Source organism: Trachypithecus francoisi, unplaced genomic scaffold, assembly GCF_009764315.1.
Source record: "Trachypithecus francoisi isolate TF-2019V2 unplaced genomic scaffold, Tfra_2.0 Contig00379, whole genome shotgun sequence".
In the NCBI taxonomy this organism is placed as follows: Eukaryota; Metazoa; Chordata; class Mammalia; order Primates; family Cercopithecidae; genus Trachypithecus; species Trachypithecus francoisi.
The window spans coordinates 30,855-51,934 of NW_022680602.1; the positions used below are offsets into that span (position 1 = coordinate 30,855).

Sequence of the window (21,080 nt, forward strand, 5' to 3'; positions counted from 1 at the left end):
TTTCAGAAGCATGATCCCCAGAAGCATGAGAAATCCAGATGCCATGACTTACCCAGGATGCTGGAGTTTCTTTCCTCTGGATCTGGGACCTTGGCATCGGTGTTCTGTAATGCCCATAACTGATTTTGAGGTGAGTCTACTTGATAACCTGTCTGCGTGTCATGCTCATTACACTGCAATTCATACACATGTCACATCGAAACACTCTGAATGAACATATTTATGTGCTTGAACAGTGTTGCACCCAAGATTCTGTGATTCTACAGAGTTCTGAGTTCTGTCCTGGACACCTCTACTCTTGGGTAGGTCAACTTTGATCACTGTACCTAATGATAAATGTACCATTAAATCTAATCAGCAAATACACTAAAGGAAGGGGTCATTCTCCACAATTGTTTCACTCTGGTAGGTCAACTTTAATAACTGTACCTAAGAAGAAATGGATCTGTGATGATTCCACATCAAAGAACCTGTTGATTTTTTGCCATTTGAATGAATTATGTTAACATTTAAATAGAGTTTAAAACCCCAGATTTCCCATGAAATCTAATCAGCAGATACGCAAAAGGAAGGGGCCATTCTCCAAAATCGTTTCCACTGAAACACCACCACCAATAAACAAGTCTCACTGCAGGAAAGCGATCCTGCTTCCAAGATCCAGTTTGCACAGTTGGACGATTGACCCAGAATCTCCCCTAATGCCATTTTTTTACACCCCAAGTGAGATATATTTCAGGGTTTTCTAATTTTATTCCAGCTGAATACACACACTCCTGTGTTTCAATTTCTTTCAAACACCTTTTAATAATGAAGTATCTTGCTGCTTCACCCCTTATATAACTAATGCCCACCCACCGGTTCCACTACATTTACCCATCAATTACCCAATTTACCAATGAAATATCAGCAGTCAATTAAGTTTTGTGTCCTTGGTTGTATCCTTTTGCATTCCTCAGGGAATTTAATGGACACAGCTTAAATTGTGATTATAGAACAGTTGAATCAGACTTACTAATCAGTGTTATGGGCAAATATGATAGGAGTGGAACCGGGTTAGGACAATGGCTACACATTTGCCTTATTTCATGTATAACAATGCCAGTGAACAATTGTGTACATATTAAACAGTTTGTGTCTATGCGTGTATTTGTGTCTTTGTGTCTGGATGTGTGTGTGTGTGTGTGTGTTGAGAAGTACTTCCAAGCATGTGCATCTGGGAGATAAGATCATTCTTTCAGAGATTGAACAACAAGAAGTTGGAACTACACTTTCTGATTTGAGAATGTGCAGTGATGTTATGTAATTAACACAGCATATTCTGTCTTAATTAAGATGGAGAGATCAGCCAGGTGCAGTGGCTCAAGCCTGTAATCCCAGCACTTTGGGAGGCCGAGACAGGTGGATCACGAGGTCAGGAGATCAACACCATCCTGGCTAACAGGATGAAACCCCATCTCTACTAAAAAATACAAAAAAACTAGCCAGTCGTGGTGATGGGCACCTGTAGTCCCAGCTATTCGGGAGGCTGAGGCAGGAGAATGGCATGAACTTGGGAGGCGGAGCTTGCAGTGAGCTGAGATCCGGCCACTGCACTCCAGCCTGGGTGACAGAGTGAGACTCCGTCTCAAAAAAAAAAAAAAAAAAAGGTGGAGAGTTAAATGGAGTCAAATAGACATTCTAGAGATAACCTTCCCATTTTTGGTCAATTGATTCTGTATCATGTTGCAATGATCTGGCTGTGGGGACAAGACAAGTCTTTGCATGAAATGGTCTTGTGGAAGCAATATATGCAAATAATAAAGCATCAAATGGGACTATGTCTTCAATTTGTAGAAACTCACTTAAGTTTGATGAAATTTTCAATGCCCAAAATAGACTGTGGACCACTTTCAAGAAAGCATGCTATAACTCAGAGATTAACTGATGACATCCACCAAAGTTACGACTGCAAGAAAAGAGAAATATTCATGGCATTTTATATCCAAGGGTTTCTTGTATATGACAGCATATTTTAAAAAGTCAAAATCAGAAAAACTTGACAAACAGGAAGATATCTAAGCTAAAACCTTTTGTTCATTAAAGGAGCGATTAGAGGCAGTTCCAAGATGGCTGAATAGGAACAGATCCGACCTCCAGCTCCCAGCATGAGCTACACAGGAGATGGGTGATTTCTGCATTTCCAACTGAGGTACGGGTTCATCTCACTGGGGCTTGTTGGACAGTGGGAGCAGGACAGTGAAAGCAGCCCACAGAGCGACAACCGAAGCAGGGCGAGGCATCACCTCACCCAGGAAGTGCAAGGGGGAAGGGAATTCCCTTTCCTACCCAAGGGAAACCGTGATACACAACACCTGGAAAATTGGGTTACTCCCACCCTAACACTGCCCCTTACCAAGGATCTCAGCAAACGTCACACCAGGAGATTATATCCCACATCTGGCTTGGAGAGTCCCACACCCACAGAGCCTCCCTCATTGCTACCACAGCAGTCTAAGATCTAACTGCAAGGAGGCTACAAGGCTGGGGGAGGGGCGCTCGCCATTGCCAAGGCTTGAGTAGGTAAACAAAGTGGTGGGGAAGGTAGAACTGTGTGGAGCCCACCACAGCTCAAAGAGGCCTGCCTGCCTCTGTAGACTCCACCTCTGGGGACAGCATAGCCAAATAAAAGGCAGCAGAAACCTCTGCAGATTTAAATGTCCCTGTCTGACAGCTTTGAAGAGAGTAGTGGTTCTCCCAACATGGAGTTTGAGATCTGAGAGCAGACAGACTGCCTGCTTAAGTGGATCCCTGAACCTGGAGTAGCCTAACTGGAAGACATCCCCACTAGGGGCAGATTGACACCTCACACCTCACACAACCAGGTACCCCTCTGAGACGAAGCTTCCACCGGAACAATCAGGCAGAAACATTTGCTGTTCAGCAATATTCACTCTTCTGCAGCCTCTGCTGCTGACACCCGGGCAAACAGTGTCTGGAGTGGACCTCAAGCAAACTCTAACAGACCTGCAGCTGAGGGTCATGACTATTAGAAAGAAAACTAACAAACAAACAGAAAGGACATCCACACCAAAACCCCATCTGTACATCAACATCATCAAAGACCAAAGGTAGATAAAACCACAAAGATGGGGAAAAAGAAGTGCAGAAAAGCTGAAAATTCTAAAAATCTGAGCACCACTCCCCCTCCAGGGGAATGCAGCTCCTCTCCAGCAACGGAACAAAGCTGAACAGAGAATGACTTTGACGAGTTAAGAGAAGAAGGCTTCAGACAATCAAACTTCTCCGAGCTAAAGGAGGAAGTTCGAACCCATAGCAAAGAAGCCAAAAACCTTGAAAAAAGATTTCATGAATGGCTAACTAGAATAACCAATATAGAGAAGTCCTTAAATGACCTGATAGAGCTGAAAATCATGACACAAGAACTACATGACAAATGCACAAGCTTCAGTAACTGACTCGATCAACCAGAAGAAAGGGTGTCAGCGATTGAAGATCAAATGAATAAAATGAAGTGAGAAGAGAAGTTTAGAGTAAAAAGAGTAAAAAGAAGTGAACAAAGCCTCCAAGAAATATGGGACTATGGGAAAAGGCAAAATCTACATCTGATTTGTGTACCTGAAAGTGATGGGGAGAATGGAACCAAGTTGGAAACCACTCTGTAGGATATTATCCAGGAGAACTCCCCCAACCTAGCAAGGCAGGCCGACATTCAAATTCAGGAAATACAGAGAACACCACAAAGATACTCCTCTAGAAGAGCAACTCCAAGACACATAATTGTCAGATACACCAAAGTTGAAATGAAGGAAAAAATGTTAAGGGCAGCCAGAGAGAAAGATCGGGTTACCCACAAAGGGAAGCCCATCAGACTAACAGTGGATCTCTTGGCAGAAACTCTATAAGCCAGAGGGGGGGGTAATATTCAACATTCTTAAAGAAAAGAATTTTCAGCCCAGAATTTCATATCCAGCCAAATTAAGTTTCATAAGTGAGGGAGAAATAAAATCCTTACAGACAAGCAAACGCTGAGAGATTTTGTCACCACCACGCCTGCCCTACAAGAGCTCCTGAAGGAAGCACTAAACATGGAAATGAACAACCAGTACCAGCCACTGCAAAAACATGCCAAAATGTAAAGACCATCAATGCTAGGAAGAAACCGCATCAACAAATGAGCAAAATAACCAGCTAACATCATAATGATAGGATCAAGTTCACATGTAACAATATTAACCTAAATGTAAATGGGCTAAATGCTCCAATTAAAAGACACAGAATGGCAAGTTGGATAAAGAGTCAGGAGCTCTTGTAGGGCAGACCTGGTGGTGACAAGATCCATCAGTTTGCTGTATTCAGGAGACCCATCTCACATGCAGAGACACACATAGGCTCAAAATAAAGTGATGGAGGAAGATCTACCAAGCAAATGGAAAACAAAAAAAGGCAGGGGTTGCAATCCTAGTCACTGATAAAACAGAGTTTAAACCAACAAAGATCAAAAGAGACAAAGAAGGCCATTATATAATTGTAAAGGGATCAATTCAACAAGAAGAGCTAACTATCCTAAATATATATGCACCCAATTCAGGAGCACCCAGATTCATAAAGCAAGTCCTTAGAGACTTACAAAGAGACTTAGACTCCCACACAATTATAATGGGAGACTTTAATACCCCACTGTCAGCATTAGACAGATCAATGAGACAGAAAGTTAAGAATATACAGGAAATGAACCCAACTCTGCACCAAGCAGACCTAATAGACATCTACAGAACTCTCCACCCCAAATCAACAGAATATACATTTTTCTCACCACCACATCACACTTATTCCAAAATGGACCACATAGTTGGAAGTAAAGCACTCCTCAGCAAATGTAAAAGAACAGAAATTATAACAAACTGTCTCTCAGACCACAGTGCAGTCAAACAAGAACTCAGGATTAAGAAACTCAATCAAAACTTCTCAACTAAGTGGAAACTAAACAACCCGCTCCTGAATGACTACTGGCTACATAACGAAATGAAGGCAGAAATAAAGACGTTCTTTGAAACCAATGAGAACAAAGATACATCATACCAGAATCTCTGGACACATTTAAAGCAGTACGTAGAGCAAAATTTATAGCAATAAATGCCCACAAGAGAAAGCAGGAAAGATCTAAAATTGACATCCTAATATCACAATTAAAAGAACTAGAGAATCAAGAGCAAACACATTCAAAAGCTAGCAGAAGGCAAGAAATAACTAAGATCAGAGCAGAACTGAAGGAGACAGAGACACAAAAAAACCCTTCAAAAAATCAATGAATCCAGAAGCTGGTTCTTTGAAAAGATCAACAAAATTGATGGACCGCTAGCAAGACTAATAAAGAAGAAAAGAGAGAAGAATCAAATAGATGGAATAAAAAATGATAAAGGGGATATCACCACTGACCCCACAGAAATACAAAGTACTATCAGAGAACACTATAAACACCTCTACGTAAATAAGCTAGAAAACCTAGAAGAAATGGATAAATTCCTGGACACATACATTCTCCCAAGACTAAACCAGGAAGAAGTTGAATCCCTGAATAGACCAATAACAGACTCTGAAATTGAGGCAATAATTAATAGCCTACCAACCAAAAAAGTCCAGGACCAGAAAGATTCATAGCCGAATTCTACCAGAGGTACAAGGAGGAGCTGATACCATTCCTTCTAAAACTATTCCAATCAATAGAAAAAGAGAGAATCCTCCCTAACTCATTTTATAAGGCCAATATCATCCTGATACCAAAACCTGGCAGAGACACAACAAAAAAAAGAGAATTTTAGACCAATATCCCTGATGAACATCCATGCAAAAATCCTCAATAAAATACTGGCAAACCAAATCCACAGCACATCAAAAAGCTTATCCACCATATCAAGTGGGCTTCATCCCTGGGATGCAAGACTGGTTCAACATACACAAATCGATAAACATAATCCAGCATATAAACAGAACCAAAGACAAAAACCACATGATTATCTCAATAGATGCAGAAAAGGTCTTTGACAAAATTCAACAGCTCTTCATGCTAAAAACTTAATAAATTCGGTATTGATGGAACATATCTCAAAATAATAGGAGCTATTTATGACAAACCCATAGCCAATATCATATTGAATAGGCAAAAACTGGAAGCATTCCCCTTGAAAGCTAGCACAAGACAGGGATGCCCTCTCTCACCACTCCTATTCAACATAGTGTTGAAATTCTGGCCAGGGCAACCAGGCAAGAGAAAGAAATAAAGGGTATTCAATTAGGAAAAGAGGAAGTCAAATTGTCCCTGTTTGCAGATGACATGACTGTATATTTAGAAAACCTCATCATCTCAGCCCAAAATCTCCTTAAGCTGATAAGCAACTTCAGCAAAGTCTCAGGATAAAAAATCAACTTGCAAAAATCACAAGCATTCTTATACACCAATGACAGACAAACAGAGAGCCAAATCATGAGTGAACTCCCATTCACAATTGCTTCAAAGAGAATAAAATAGGAATCCAACTTACAAGGGATGTGAGGGACCTCTTCAAGGAGAACTACAAACCACTGCTCAATGAAATAAAAGAGGACAGAAACAAATGGGAGAACATTCCATACATTCCATGCTCATGGATAGGAAGAATCAATATCGTGAAAATGGCCATGCTGCCAAAGGTAATTTATAGATTCAATGCCATCCCCATTAAGCTACCAGTGACTTTCTTCACAGAATTGGAAAACACTACTTTAAAGTTCATATGGAACCAAAAACGAGCCCGCATTGTCAAGACAATCCTAAGCCAAGAGAACAAAGCTGGAGGCATCACGCTACCTGACTTCAAACTATACTACAAGGCTACAGTAACCAAAACAGCATGGTACAGGTACAAAAACAGAGCTATAGACCAATGGAACAGAACAGAGCCCTCAGAAATAATACCACACGTCTACAACCATCTGATCTTTGACAAACCTAACAAAAACAAGAAATGGAGAAAGGATTCCCTATTTAATAAATGCTACTGGGAAAAGTGGCTAGCCATAAGTAGAAAGTTGAAACTGTATCCCTTCCTTACACCTTATACAAAAATTAATTCAAGATGGATTAGAGACTTAAATGTTAGACCTAAAACCATAAAAACCCTAGAAGAAAACCTAGGCGATACCATTCAGGACATAAGCATGGGCAAGGACTTCATGTCTAAAACAGCAAAAGCAATGGCAACGAAAGCCAAAATTGACAAATGGGATCTAATTAAACTAAAGAGCTTCTGCACAGCAAAAGAAATTACCATCAGAATGAACAGGCAACCTACAGGATGGGAGAAAATTTTGGCAATCTACTCATCTGACAAAGGGCTAATATCCAGAACCTACAAAGAACACAATAAATTTACAAGAAAAAACAAAACAAAAAAAACAAAAAAAAAACCATCAAAAAGTGGGCAAAGGATATGAACAGACAATTCTCAAAAGAGGACATTTATTCAGTCAACAGGCACATGAAAAAATGCTCATCGTCACTAGCCATCAAAGAAATGCAAATCAAGACCACAATGAGATACCATCTCACACCAGGTAGAATGGAAATCATTAAAAAGTCAGGAAACAACAGCTGCTGGAGAGGATGTGGAGAAATAGGATCACTTTTACACTGTTGGTGGAACTGTCAACTAGTTCAACCATTGTGGAAAACAGTGTGGTGATTCCTCAAGGATCTAGAACTAGAAATACCATTTGACCCCGACATCCCATTACTGGCTATATCCCCAAAGGATTATAAATCATGCTGGTGTAAAGACACACGCACACGTATGTTTATTGCATCGCTATTCACAATAGTAAAGACTTGGAACCAACCCAAATGTTCATCAATGATAGACTGGATTAAGAAAATGTGGCACATATACACCATGGAATACTATGCAGCCATAAAAGAGGATGAGTTCATGTCCTTTGTAGGGACACGGATGCAGCTGGAAACCATCATTCTCAGCAAACTACTGCAAGAAAAGAAAACCAAACACCGCATGTTCTCACTCATAGTTGGGAATTGAACAATGAGACCACCTGGACACAGGAAGGGGAATATCACACACCAGGACCTGTTGTGGGGTAGGGGGAGGAGAGAAGGATAGCATTAGGAGATACACTTAATGTATATGACGAGTTAATGGGTGCAGCGCACCAACATGGCACATGTATACATATGTAACAAACCTGCACATTGTGCATATATACCCTATAATATAAACTATAATAAAATAAAATAATAAAATAAAAAGGGATGATGAAAAGAAATGAAATGTAACACACAGCATGTGAGATAATGTTTTAATACATATCTAAAAATGCCTTAAAATTCAATAGAAATAAAATAAAATCTTCTAAAACTTGACAAAAGGAAACAACAAAAATTACAGACTGGAAAAGCCTGGCTGACTGGAGTGATGTCCTGTCTCAAGAAGGAACAAACAAACACAAACAAGCAAAGGATTCTGAAAGCAGATAATCAAACAGATATTTGTACACCGTTCTTCCTACTAGCACTCTTCATAGTAGGAAAAGGCAAAAACAACCCAAATGTATCACGAATTACTTCATCAGTTTTTTAGGATCTGAAATACTGCCTCAATTTTCAGTTCCTCATTGTGGGGTGGACCTGCAGTTACATTTGGTCCAAAATTTTATGCTGATGAAGGTAGACCTGTCCTGCATTTTCAGAGGGACAGAATTCTGGTGTTTCTCCAGGTTCCTTGGCTTACCAGGAATAAAGATCCGGGAAGAATGTATGTGTGTATGTATGTATGTATGCACATATGTATTTCCTCTTTTTAAATTTAAAAAATACGGGATACATGTGCAGAAGGTACAGGTTTGTTATGTAGGTATCCTTTGCCATGGTGGTTTGTTGCACCTATTGACTTATCCTGTAAGTTCTCTTCCCTCACCCCCAGCCCCCAGTGGGCCATGTTGTGTGTTGTTCTCCTCACTGTGTCCTTGTTTTCTCAGTGTTCAGCTTTCACTTATTAGTGAGAACATGCGGTGTTTGATTTTTTTGTTACTGTGTTAGTTTGCTCAGTATGATGGTTTCATCCATGTGCCTGCAAAAGACATGATCTCATTCTTTTTTATGACTGCATAGTATTTTATGATGTATATGTACCACATTTTCTTTTTTTTTTTTTTTTTTTTTTTGAGACAGAGTCTCGCTCTGTTGCCCAGGCCGGAGTGCAGTGGCCAGATCTCAGCTCACTGCAAGCTCCGCCTCCTGGGTTTACACCATTCTCCTGCCTCAGCCTCCCGAGTAGCTGGGACTACAGGCGCCCCCACTTGCCCGGCTAGTTTTTTTTGTATTTTTAGAGACGGGGTTTCACCATGTTAGCCAGGATGGTCTCGATCCCTGACCTCGTGATCCGCCCTCTCGGCCTCCAAAGTGCTGGGATTACAGGCTTGAGCCACCGCGCCCGGCCTTATGTACCACTTTTTCTTTTTTTTTTTTTTTTTTTTTTTTTTGTTGTTGAGACGGAGTCTCGCTCTGTCGCCCAGGCTGGAGTGCAGTGGCCGGATCTCACTCACTGCAAGCTCCGCCTCCCGGGTTTACGCCATCTCTCTCGCCTCTCCTCCGAGTAGCTGGGACTACAGGCGCCCGCCATCTCGCCCGGCTAATTTTTTGTATTTTTTTAGTAGAGACGGGGTTTCACCGTGTTAGCCAGGATGGTCTCGATCTCCTGACCTCGTGATCCACCCGTCTCGGCCTCCCAAAGTGCTGGGATTACAGGCTTGAGCCACCGCGCCCGGCCTTAGTACCACATTTTCTTTTTTCTTTTTTTTTTTTTTTTTTTTTTTGTTGTTGAGACGGAGTCTCGCTCTGTCGCCCAGGCTGAGTGCAGTGGCCGGATCTCAGCTCACTGCAAGCTCCGCCTCCGGGTTTACGCCATTCTCTCGCCTCAGCCTCCCGAGTAGCTGGGACTACAGGCCCCGCCATCTCGCCCGCTAATTTTTTGTATTTTTTTAGTAGAGACGTGGTTTCACCGTGTTAGCCAGGATGGTCTCGATCTCCTGACCTCGTGATCCACCCGTCTCGGCCTCCAAAGTGCTGGGATTACAGGCTTGAGCCACCGCGCCCGGCCTGTACCACATTTTCTTTATCCAGTCTAGTACTGAAGGGCATTTGGGTTGGTTTCATGTCTTTGCTATTGTATATAGTGCTGCAATAAACATGCATGTGCATGTGTCTTTATAGTGGAATGATTTATATTCCTTTGGGTTTATAGCCAGTAATGGGATTACTGGGTCAAATGGTGTTTCTGGTTCTAGATCCTTGAGGAATCACCATACTGTCTTCCACAATGGTTGAACTAATTTACAGTTTCCCCAACAGTGTAAAAGCGTTCCTCTTTCTTCTCAGCCTCACCAGCATCTTTTGTTTCTTAACTTTTTAATAATCACCATTCTGATGGGCGTGAGATGGTATCTCATTGTGGTTTTGATTTTCACTTCTCTGATGATCAGTGTTGTTGAGCTTTTAAAAAATACGTTTGTTGGTTAGATAAATGTCTTCTTTTGATAAGTTTCTGTTCATATCCTTTGCTCACTTTTGATGGGGTTGTTTGTTTTTTTGCTTGTAAATATGTTTAAGTTCCTTGTCAATTTTTGTTATTAGACCTTTGTCAGATGGGTAGGTTGCAATAATTTTTTCCCATCCTGTAGGTTGATTGCTCATGCTGATGATAGTTTCTTTGCTGTGCAGAAGGTCTTTGGTTTAATTAGATCTGATTTGTCAATTTTGGCTTTTGTTGCAATTGCTTTTGACATTTTTGTCATGTAGTCTTTGTCCTTGCCTGTGTCCTGAATGGTATTGCCTAGGTTTTCTTCTAGGGTTTTTATGGTTTTGGATTTTACATTTAAGTCTTTAATCCATGTTGAGTTAATTTTTGTATAAGGTGTAAGGAAGGGGTCAAGTTTTGGTTTTCTGTATATGGCAAGCCAGTTTTTCCAGCATCATTTACTGAATAGGAGATCCTTTCTCCCTTGCTTGTTTTTGTCAGGTTTGTCAAGGTCAGGTGGTCATAGATGTGTGGTGTTATTTCTGAGGTCTTTGTTCTGCTCCATTGGTCTATATGTCTGTTTTGGCAGTAGTAGCCTGCTGTTTTGGTACCGTAGTCTTCTAGTACAGTTTGAAGTTAGCGTAATGCCTCCAGCTTTGTTATTTTTGTTTATGATTGTCTTGGCTATATGGGGTATTCTTTCATTCCATATGACGTTTAAAATAGTTCTTTCTAATTCTGTGAAAAATGTCAACGGTATTTTGATGGGTATAGTATTGAATCTATAATGTTTGGGCAGTATGGCCATTTTCACAATATTGATTCTTCCTATTCATGAGGATGGAATGTTTTTCCATTCATCTGTGTCCTCTCTTATTACCTTGAGCAGTGGTTTGCAGTTGTCCTTGAAGAGGTCCTTCATATCCCTTGTACTCCTAGTTGTATTCCTAGGTATTTTACTCTCTTTGTAGTAATTGTGAATGGGAGTTCATTCTTGACTTGGCTCTCTGCTTGACTATTGTTGGTGTAATGCAATGCTTGTGATTTTTGCACAATGATTTTGTATCTTGAAACCTTGGTGAAGTTGCTTATCAGTTCAAGAAGTTTTTCAGTTGAGATGATGGGGTTTTCTAAATATGAAGTCATGTCATCTGCAAACAGAGACAAGTTGACTTTCTCTCTTCCTATTTGAATACCCTTTATTTCTTTCTATTGCCTGATTGCCCTGGCGAGAACTTCCAATACTATGTTGAATAGAAGTGGTTACAGAGGGTTTCCTTGTCTTGTACCAGTTTTCAAATGGAATGCTTCCAGCTTTCGCCTATTCTATATGATATTGGCTGTATGAAATAGCTCTTATTATTTTGAGATATGTTCCATCAATACCTAGTTTATTGAGAGTTTTTAACATGAAGGGATGTTGAATTTTATCAGAGACATTTTTGCATCTATCAAAATAATTGTCTGGTGTTTGCCTTTGGTTCTGTTTATGTGATCAATTACATTTATTGATTTGTGTATGTTGAACCAGCATTTCATCCCAAAGATGCAGTCCACTTGATCGTGGTGGATAAACTTTTTGATGTGCTGCTGGATTTGGTTTGCCAGTATTTTATTGAGATTTTTGCATCGATGTTCATCAGGGATAATGGCCTAAATTGAGCAGGTGTGTGTGTGTGTGTGTGTGTGTTTTTACCTTGGTTTGCCAGTAGGTTGATGTGTGAGTGTGTGTGACGTGTGTGTGTATGTGTATGAATGTGTGATAGAGAGCCAAATTAGGGCAGAGGAGGCTCCCCGGTCTGCCATGACATTGAATATTCTGAATTCAAGAGGCTCTAATGGACTGTGTCAGTTGGCCTTCAGCCAGGAGGTGGTGCTTGCAAAAGACTGCCAGCTGTGGTGGTAGTGGTGTGATTTGGACTTACCTTATGTTACCCATGGGAGGTACTCTGGCATCTCAGGGAATGGGTAGAGCCAAAGGGCTTCTAAAAGTTTCTTCTGTTATTTGTGTTAATCTACCAGGATAGGTGGTTGAGCGTAACCAGGTGGGAACTAGGTGAGGTAAAGTGATGCTCTGGCTCTCTACGTGTGTGACAAGCAGTAGCTCCAGTGGGAATTGGAAGGCAGTTCTTGGGCCACTGGGGTAATTTTCCAGAGAGAAGTGAAGCTGTCTCTGCCTCTGTACAAGGAGAGTCCATATGAAGAATGGGGAGTAGCAGCTTGGCAGTAAGCCCCGTCCAGCTCCCACACCCTTGGCAAGGCAGGGCTCACACTCACAGTGTTCCACTGGGAGTAGCTAGCTAAGTTTCAAGAAGTCTGAACTCAGAGCTCAAAACTGACCCATACCATAAGTCTCTCCTATTGAGACAGTAACTGCAGCCTTCAGGCCACACCCCTCCTGATCCACCTGCAGAGCAGGCGCTTCCAGCTCCTGTGCTTGCTGCTGCATCACACGTCCCACTCACCTCTCAGTTCTGGCCTGGGGAGTTTGTCCCCACACAAGATTCTATCAAATATTTCAGTTGGGAGGTTCTCTCAACCTGTGACCAGCATTTGAGTTAGCTGGCAGACTTCTGGGAGGTCCTCTCTGAGGTAGAATCAGAAATGGCTTCCCTCCATCCTACCAGAAACTGGGAATGTGCTGGAGACTCCAAGCACATCCCAATGCCACTCCTCATATACTCGCCCCTCTTCACTAAATCAACTCCAGCCCTGAGGAGGATGAAGGCCTCCCCCCATGGCCTAGATTGATAGGGTTCCCAATGGAAGTGTGTATCTTAGAGTCAGTCTATCTCCCTCTCACACCTTGGAAACTCAACATTTTCTGCCTAGCTTATGGTGTAAGCTGCATCCTGCTGCTTCTTTCAAATGGTCTGTGGCTTATTTCAATTTTCCTGCGAAGTTCCTGTGTTGCTTCTTGAAAGAAAGTTCAGTGTGAATCTCTGCACATCATTTTGTCTTTCCAAGTGCAAGAGGCAGGCTAACCATGCCTTCAATCCACCATCTTGGAAAACAAAAATAACAGTTTTCTCATTTTTAAAGGTCTTGTTAAGATCTGTTAATGACTCACAAAGAAATAGTATTGGGTATATTTGAAATTAGTATTTATTCATTTATGTTGATAAGTGAAAATACAAGATGGTTATCAAGATGGAAGTACTTAATATGTATATTTTAATATTTTTAGATGCAAATAACTTGACTTTTGATGTATTTTTATTTTATGTCAGTTTCATTTCAACTTAGGTTTAAGGGGTTCTTGATAATCTGACATGATAAGTGGTGTTGGAATTGGCATTAAAATCCACCATGCTCTACAGCACTTCATTCTTCTTCGGCAGGCACCAATTTGATCTTCTACTACTTTGCAGACTTCTCTTCTGCAAACACCAGACAAATTGAGACAATGACCTTCAGCAGCACCCAAACCACCTCTTACTGCAGGAAAGAAGATCCAGTGAGATAGTCAGTCCACAAATGGAATGTAAATCCATAAACACTCTTAAGTAACAGAATAAATTTAGTATGAGCATTTTTATGTGGGAGCTTTTGAAATGGTTGCTGCTCATATGTCAGAGACACATGCAGATTAAGAAAGGTAGTAGTTCCAATCCTGGTTTGGCACAACAGTCACGGTATTTTTGATGGGGGAAAAGGGATGTGGGAGGGGATGGTACATCTTCATCTTTTCCTCTGGGTTTTCTCTCAGAAATGGCTGTTGCTTACCCCAGAGGCAAAAATGCCAGTGTCTTCTGCCAGAGTGGGTTACTGAGGGCCATGGTGGTTCCACCTTGTGGCTGATACTGATAGTCCCTTTCTGCTTTTTTCGTTCCTAGCCAAAAAAGATGTTTCTGCTGTCTCAGGTATGCTGATTTCAGCAGTTGTTTTTTCTATATGGCTATTCGTTTTTTTTTCTTTCACTCTCTCTCTCTCTTTTTTTTTTTTTTTTTGGCTTCACTGTGTTGCCGTCGTTTCTTAAGTGGTCTCTTGAACCCTCCCAGGGCTATTTTGGCTTGTCCATAGCTATCTGTATATTTTTTCTTGGGGGAAGTGTAGAGTTAAAGGCTGGTGTACCCTGCTCTTGCTCCCCCAAGTGATTTTATTCCTCCAAGCTAATATTTCAGGCTTTCAATGTATTCGTGCTTTCATCTGTTCAAACATAAGTAGAAATTACTTTTTCTCTCCACATTTAGATTTGCTCTGTCTACTTTAATTGCTAATAATGTCTTAGTCATAGGATAGACTAGTTAGAAAAAAGTATATTTTTGACATTATAAATGATCCTTTCAATTTGTGTCTAAAAGTGGAAAATATTAGAAAGCTTAACATTTATTATTGTGTCCAGACCAGTATTTCCTCCAGATAACCTTTATTACAACAAAGATAATTTAATGAAGATCTCTCTAATGGTAAAGCTGGTGGCTTTGTGCTATTATAATATCCTTAAAAAAGAGTGGCAGTCTGGTGGAAAGACCAACTAAAGCAAGGGTTAGGAAAAAAACAGTTATTACCTTCATTTTGGTCTCACTCTGCATTAAGAGTTTTCATTGTGTCAAAGATTTATTATTCATTAAGAAACCTAATGTTCATTTAATAATAAATGGATCCTATTAAATATGATTTTTAAAATTATAATCACATTACTTTTATTCACATCTGTCTACTGATGCCATTCACAGATGAGAATGGTATAACGTTATTTTATTTTTTTCATTTTGCCACATCTTTATTTACTTAGGTTTATGCTGTATCGAACAATGTATGTGTGGGAGTAATGGGTGATTCAGGAATGCATGAGGGGGAGGTTTAAGCTCTTTAACTTTGAGCAATTAAAATTAGCAACATAATATTCAAATACATGCATAACACTCAAGTGGTACTTTCAAAAGAGTGTATATTTCCTCTGTTTATTTGTAACTTTTAAACCCAGCTAGAAGTATTCTATTTCTTTTAGGCTTCATAAGTCTGAGAGTCTGTAGCAAAAGCTACAAGTAGTAAATGATGCTAATTCATGTGCTCCCACCTGTGGAAGAATTGAATGTCTTAGATAAAAAAAGACAGTGCAATTGGTGTACAAAGTATCTTAGAATATAATTTGGTGGTGGTTTTTCTGTTTCTGTAGCAGAGTAACATATATAATATATCCAAGTCATCAAGTTATTTAAATATGCCTTTAAACAGGGAGAACTGAAAATAATACTGTGAATTCTGGTAAGCATTTAAAAATAATGAGGAGAATATTGCCCTTACAAAGTCAAAATTTGTGTGAATACAACCCATATAGCAATTTCGTAGCAAAACACTTCCTTCAATCCTATGAAAGTCAGAAGGAAAACAAGAATGCCCATTGTCAATGCTGTATTAATATAGTTGTAAAAGTTTTGAACAATGAAACATATTGTAAGAAGAGAAGTCAGGGGAGACTTGGGCCCATTGCTTTTCCTCTCCTTCTATACCTCCCAAAATGCCATTGGAATGTTGTCACATTTTGAAGAATCTATAGTAGTGTCCCAAATCATAGAATACTATGAATGCATCTGAATCTGAGATATTCCCAAAAGATACAAAATAGGTGTGACAAGAATGAAAGAAAGATTTAGGCTTTTGGCCATGACTGCAAGTTAGCTGCTCTCAAGTGACTGCTGCTATAGAGCAAATGTATTTTAGAGGATCTCTTTGAAACATTTCTATCCCTGAAAATGGTTAGGCAAGTTCTTAAAATATCTCCTCCTTCAAACACAAAAATAGTCTGTGAACTGGAGCTTGAGCAGTGGGCACTTTGTATTGGATAGCTGATGGAGCGGGGTGAGGGTTTCCCAGATCTTCTGGGAAGATCTGCTATTATCAGTAATGCTAATGATGGTACTACTGACTCTTGGGCCATCAGAAATTGCAGTTTGTTAATGCTGAAACTTCTATATTGAGTTAACGCATTGAGTCAGCTTCACAGAGGAAGTCTGGATAATAGCATTCTCATTTCACACCACAGAATGATGGCAAGTTAAGGATGAACAATGAGTTCAGTATTAAAAATGATCAGGTAAGCAAGACACCATGAATAAAAGTTAATGAAATGAATAGCATATCTAGACCCTTTAAAACTAAATGTATTGAAATCGTCAATGTGGAGAAATAATTAAGCAGGTATGTATCAATTGTTTAAAGAAACAATCTACTATTACAAAGATGTAAAAACAATAGTAAAACAATATAGATGATACAAAAAATGGGCAGGTCTGGCTGGGCGTGGTGGCTCATGCCTGTAATCCCAGCATTTTGGGAGGCCAAGATGGGTGGATCACGAGGTCAGGAGTTCAAGACCAGCATGCCCAAGATGGTGAAACCTTGTCTCTACTAAAAATATAGATATATAAAAATTAGCCGAGCATGGTGGTGGGTGCCTGTAGTCCCAGCTACTCAGGAGGCTGAGATAGAAGAATCGCTTGAACCCGGGAGGTGGACGTTGCAGTGAGCCAAGATTGCACCACTGCACTCCAGCCTGGGTGACAGAGCGAGACTCGTCTCCAAAAAAAAAAAAAAAAAAAAAAAAAAAAGCAGGTCTGGAACAAAAAATAATTTAAAAATAAGTGCAAGTTATTAATGATATATTAGACACAGGTAAGAGGATAACTAGTGAAGAAAAAAATGTTTAGATGATATACCCAGAATGTAGCATGGAAACACAAGGTCTAACATTTATTTAATTCAAATATGGGGGGAGAGAAGTGTAAAAGGATTCACCATTTCAAGAGATTCTCAAAAAGAAATTAAGAAAGGTATAAATCCATTGATTTAAGGAATATATTTCTAACAGATGATATAAAAATAAACTCACTTTAGTTAAATTATAAAACATTAAAACCAAACACAAGACCATACAAACATTGAAAAAAGGACAATTTATAATGAAATAATATTTATCTGATTATTATAGTAAAGCAAAAACTAAAAATGAGTAAACTAATATCAACAAATGTTGAGAGAAAATAAAATATAGAATTGGGTACTCAGTAATGCTGTCTTTCAAGATCAAAAATAACAATATGAAATTCACAGATAAAAATTAAAATTGTTCACTACCAAGAGATCTGCAGCAAATAAAATTTCAAAGGCTACATATCAGAAAGAAAGAATTTAACCCAAAAGCTGATATTAGAGTCAACTTGTAATTCCATAAATATCACTAAACTGATGATAATAGTAACACTTTCTGACACGTGGGGATTCTGAAAAGAAGTGAACTTTTACTTTTGTTTAGAATTTAGAAAGTTAAAGAAAAATGCTCTTGCCCTGACAAAGAGAATAAGCTGGATAATCTATACATCATAGATTTCATTTTAAGACACAGAACTGAGGTCTCAAAAAAAGCTAATTAACTTAAATTCAGAGTGTTGAAGCCCTGCTGAAAAAAGAATGGATCCATAGATGCTTTGTGCCTAGCTGAGTTGCAGCAGCAGAAGCAGGAGGAAGCCGCCCTTGATGGAGATAACAAGAAAACAAGTGAATCTCCAGCTAATGTTGAAAGGCTGAGTGTGGGCTTGTGATAGTTTAGCATCATCAGTAGGGGCCCAAACACACTCACTTTCACTCACTCTCCCTCACTAATGCTTTTCTTTCTTCTTTCTTTCTTTCTTTCTTTCTTTCTTTCTTTCTTTCTTTCTTTCTTTCTTTCTTTCCTTCCTTCCTTCCTCTCTCTCTCTTTCTTTCTCTTTTTTCTTTCTCTTCCTTTCTCTTCTCTTTCTTTCTTCTTCTTTCTTTCTTTCTTCTTTCTTTCTTTCTCCTTCCTTCCTCCTTTCCTTCCTTCTTTCCTTTCTCTCTCTCTCTCTCTTTTTCTTTCTTTGGAGTCTCACTCTGTCGCCCAGGCTGGAGTGCAATGGCACGATCTCCTCTCACTGCAACCTCCGCCTCCAGGATTCAAGCGATTCTCCTGACTCAGCCTCCCGAGTAGCTGGGACTACAGGCGCATGCCACCATGCCCGGCTAGTTTTTTGTATTTAGTAGGGACGGGGTTTCACCGTGTTAGCCACTGACCTCGTAAATCTGCCCACCTCGGTCTCCCAAAGTGCTGGGATTACAAGCCTGAGCCACCGCGCCCAGCCCCACTAATGGTTTTTTCATGACCTATCTTGTGTGCTCCTAGGTAAGATCGGATGGAGAGCAGAACTACCTGAGACACTTTTGAGAGACAGGCATGTAGGAACTGCTGCAATTTGAGGTCAGTGCAAGTAAAGGTCTTACTGTGAGAATCAGGGAAAATCATCTGTTACTGGGGAGTGGGTGGAGAAGCTGAGACAATCCCCCCTTCACTCTCTTTTCTCACAGGTGCATAAGCAGAGGGACCTGATGAGGTCTGAAGGCAGGGCAGGGCAGGTAGATGAGAGAAGCAGATTCTCTGGTCTTTCACTGAGTGTGAGGCAGCTACTCACTACTCACACCAAGGCTGGGCAAGGCATGGGAGCCCTGAGAGATTCTTGAGGTGCAGAGATAGAGGCTTGCTGAGGATGAAAGTGTACAGGAGAGCTAAGAGAGGCTCCAGTGCTGACCATGGCATTCTGCAAGAAGAGAAAATCTGTATGTAGAGGTTTATGGGGGGAAAATCATGAGTTCAGTTTTGGATATCTATTACTTTTGAAATTAAGTGTCCAAATAGATATATCAGTTACGCAGTTGGATAATTTATTATAAGCCTGGAGTTCAAAAGGAGGTCCAAAAGGAGAATTTAAAAGGATGAGACTTGCTGAGCCCCTCCAGAGTGTGTGGTGAGGGAGAAGAGAAGAGAATCAGGAACTAGCTCTGGAGCTCTCCAATAGAAGTGTGATGGGAAAAGATGAGGAAGAAACAAAGGAAGCCGAAGTGGTAGCTCCAGTGAGATAGGCTGAGAATCAAGCGAATGTGCTGTCCTGGAAGCCAAGTGAAGAAAGTGTACTATGAAGAAGGAAGTGATGATTTGTGTCAAACGCTGCTAATAGGCCAATTAAAGTTGTAGTGAAAAATGATCATTGGATCTAGCAATATGGAGATTATTGGTAACTTTGACAAAAATGGTGTCAATAACATGATCAAAAAAGGGGGAGAGAGCCCTATTGGGATCTATTTAAGAGACAATGAGAGGAGAGGAATTGAAGACGGAGAGTATGGACAACTATTTTAAGATGTTTTGCTGAAAACTAGAGCAAAAAATAGGATGACAGCTGGCATCAGAAGAAAAGCAAGGACATACTTAACAGCATATTTGTATGCTGATGGTAGTAATTTACCAGCATAAAAATTTATGACACAATCACAATTGATGACACATGATATAGTGAACTGCAGCAGGAAAATCCCCAAGTACACAGGAAAGAGGGAATATAATACACAAATATATTTTTTAAAAAATTATTTGAATCTCTGAAACATCTGTTTTGACATTAACCTTTCATTCCTGCAATAGTTATTTTAAGCATGTTCTCATTTGTCCAGTGTTGCCAGGTTATTATAAAGTATATTAGACTTTATGAAAAACCGTTTTTAAAGTATTAGTTTTTTTCTCATTTGTTTCATTAATTTATATTTTGTATTTATAACTTTCCCTTTATCTTCTTTAGGTTTATTATGCTGTTTTTTTTCCAAAAGCCCTCAAAATGCACGTTTAGCCCATTAAATTTTAGGCATTTTACTATTGAAAGTGATGTTACCCATTTCTGTGTGGTTACTTGTAATATACCATGAGCGGCACTTCTTGGTGTCTTTACTTATTATTAATTCACTTGTCTGAAGTTCCTTTAACTCTCCTTTCTAGTCCTAACTTTCACTTTGCAAATCATTTTTTATTCATAGCCACGTAAAATATAATTTATTTTGAAAAGTCTCATATAATTTCACTTATTCTAGGATTATAATTTTTCTGTTTGTTTCTTCGAATAAAACTTTCAGATTTGTCAGCACTCATTTAGCAGTAGCTCCTGTTGATAGAATTCCATCCATCTCTTTTGACCTAGTGAGCAAATATAATAATAAATGCTGCTGAAATTCAATCCTGTCAGATCTAACTGCCTGCATATAAATTTCCAGGTCCCACAAAGGCATCTCATGAGGTCACGTTCTGTTGTATCCTTACTTTGTATCTTGAGATACCTTGGTGGGGCATGGAAATTTACATGTAGGCAGTTTGATCTGACAGGATTGAATTTCAGCAGCATCCGTGATCATATCCACTCACTAGATCAAAAAACATGGATGGAATCTTATCAACAGGAGCTACTGCTAAATGAGTCTCTTTTCTATTTTTCCCTATTATAATCCTAGTGAAGCTGTAAATATTAGGTTCTTGAACCCACAGGACTGATTCTAGGATCTTGTGTGGCCAGGGATAGAGCCTTCTAATCTGCAGAACCTTATAGTAATCAGCTACCAACTTACCTGGGGATAAAAGAATTGAAAAAAGAAGGAGAATAAGAAGAAGCAAATGGAGTCTCATGGCTGAAGGGCTAGCATCAATGTGGGCTGAGCCTGGAGTCTCTGGACATCGTGGGTCTG

At 39.8% G+C, this 21,080-nt stretch overlaps 1 protein-coding gene across 1 annotated transcript; it reads right to left on the bottom strand.

Annotated features, from left to right (window-relative positions):
• Window positions 1-13,565: 13,565 nt before the first annotated feature.
• Window positions 13,566-21,021, bottom strand: LOC117083571 (beta-defensin 109). The gene is made up of 2 exons (XM_033211400.1): window positions 20,964-21,021; window positions 13,566-14,000 (listed from the first exon to the last, which is right to left on the bottom strand). Exons 1-2 carry the CDS (start codon window positions 21,019-21,021, stop codon window positions 13,795-13,797), a joined length of 264 nt encoding a protein of 87 aa, XP_033067291.1. The 3' UTR covers window positions 13,566-13,794.
• Between the last annotated feature and the right edge of the window lie 59 nt (window positions 21,022-21,080).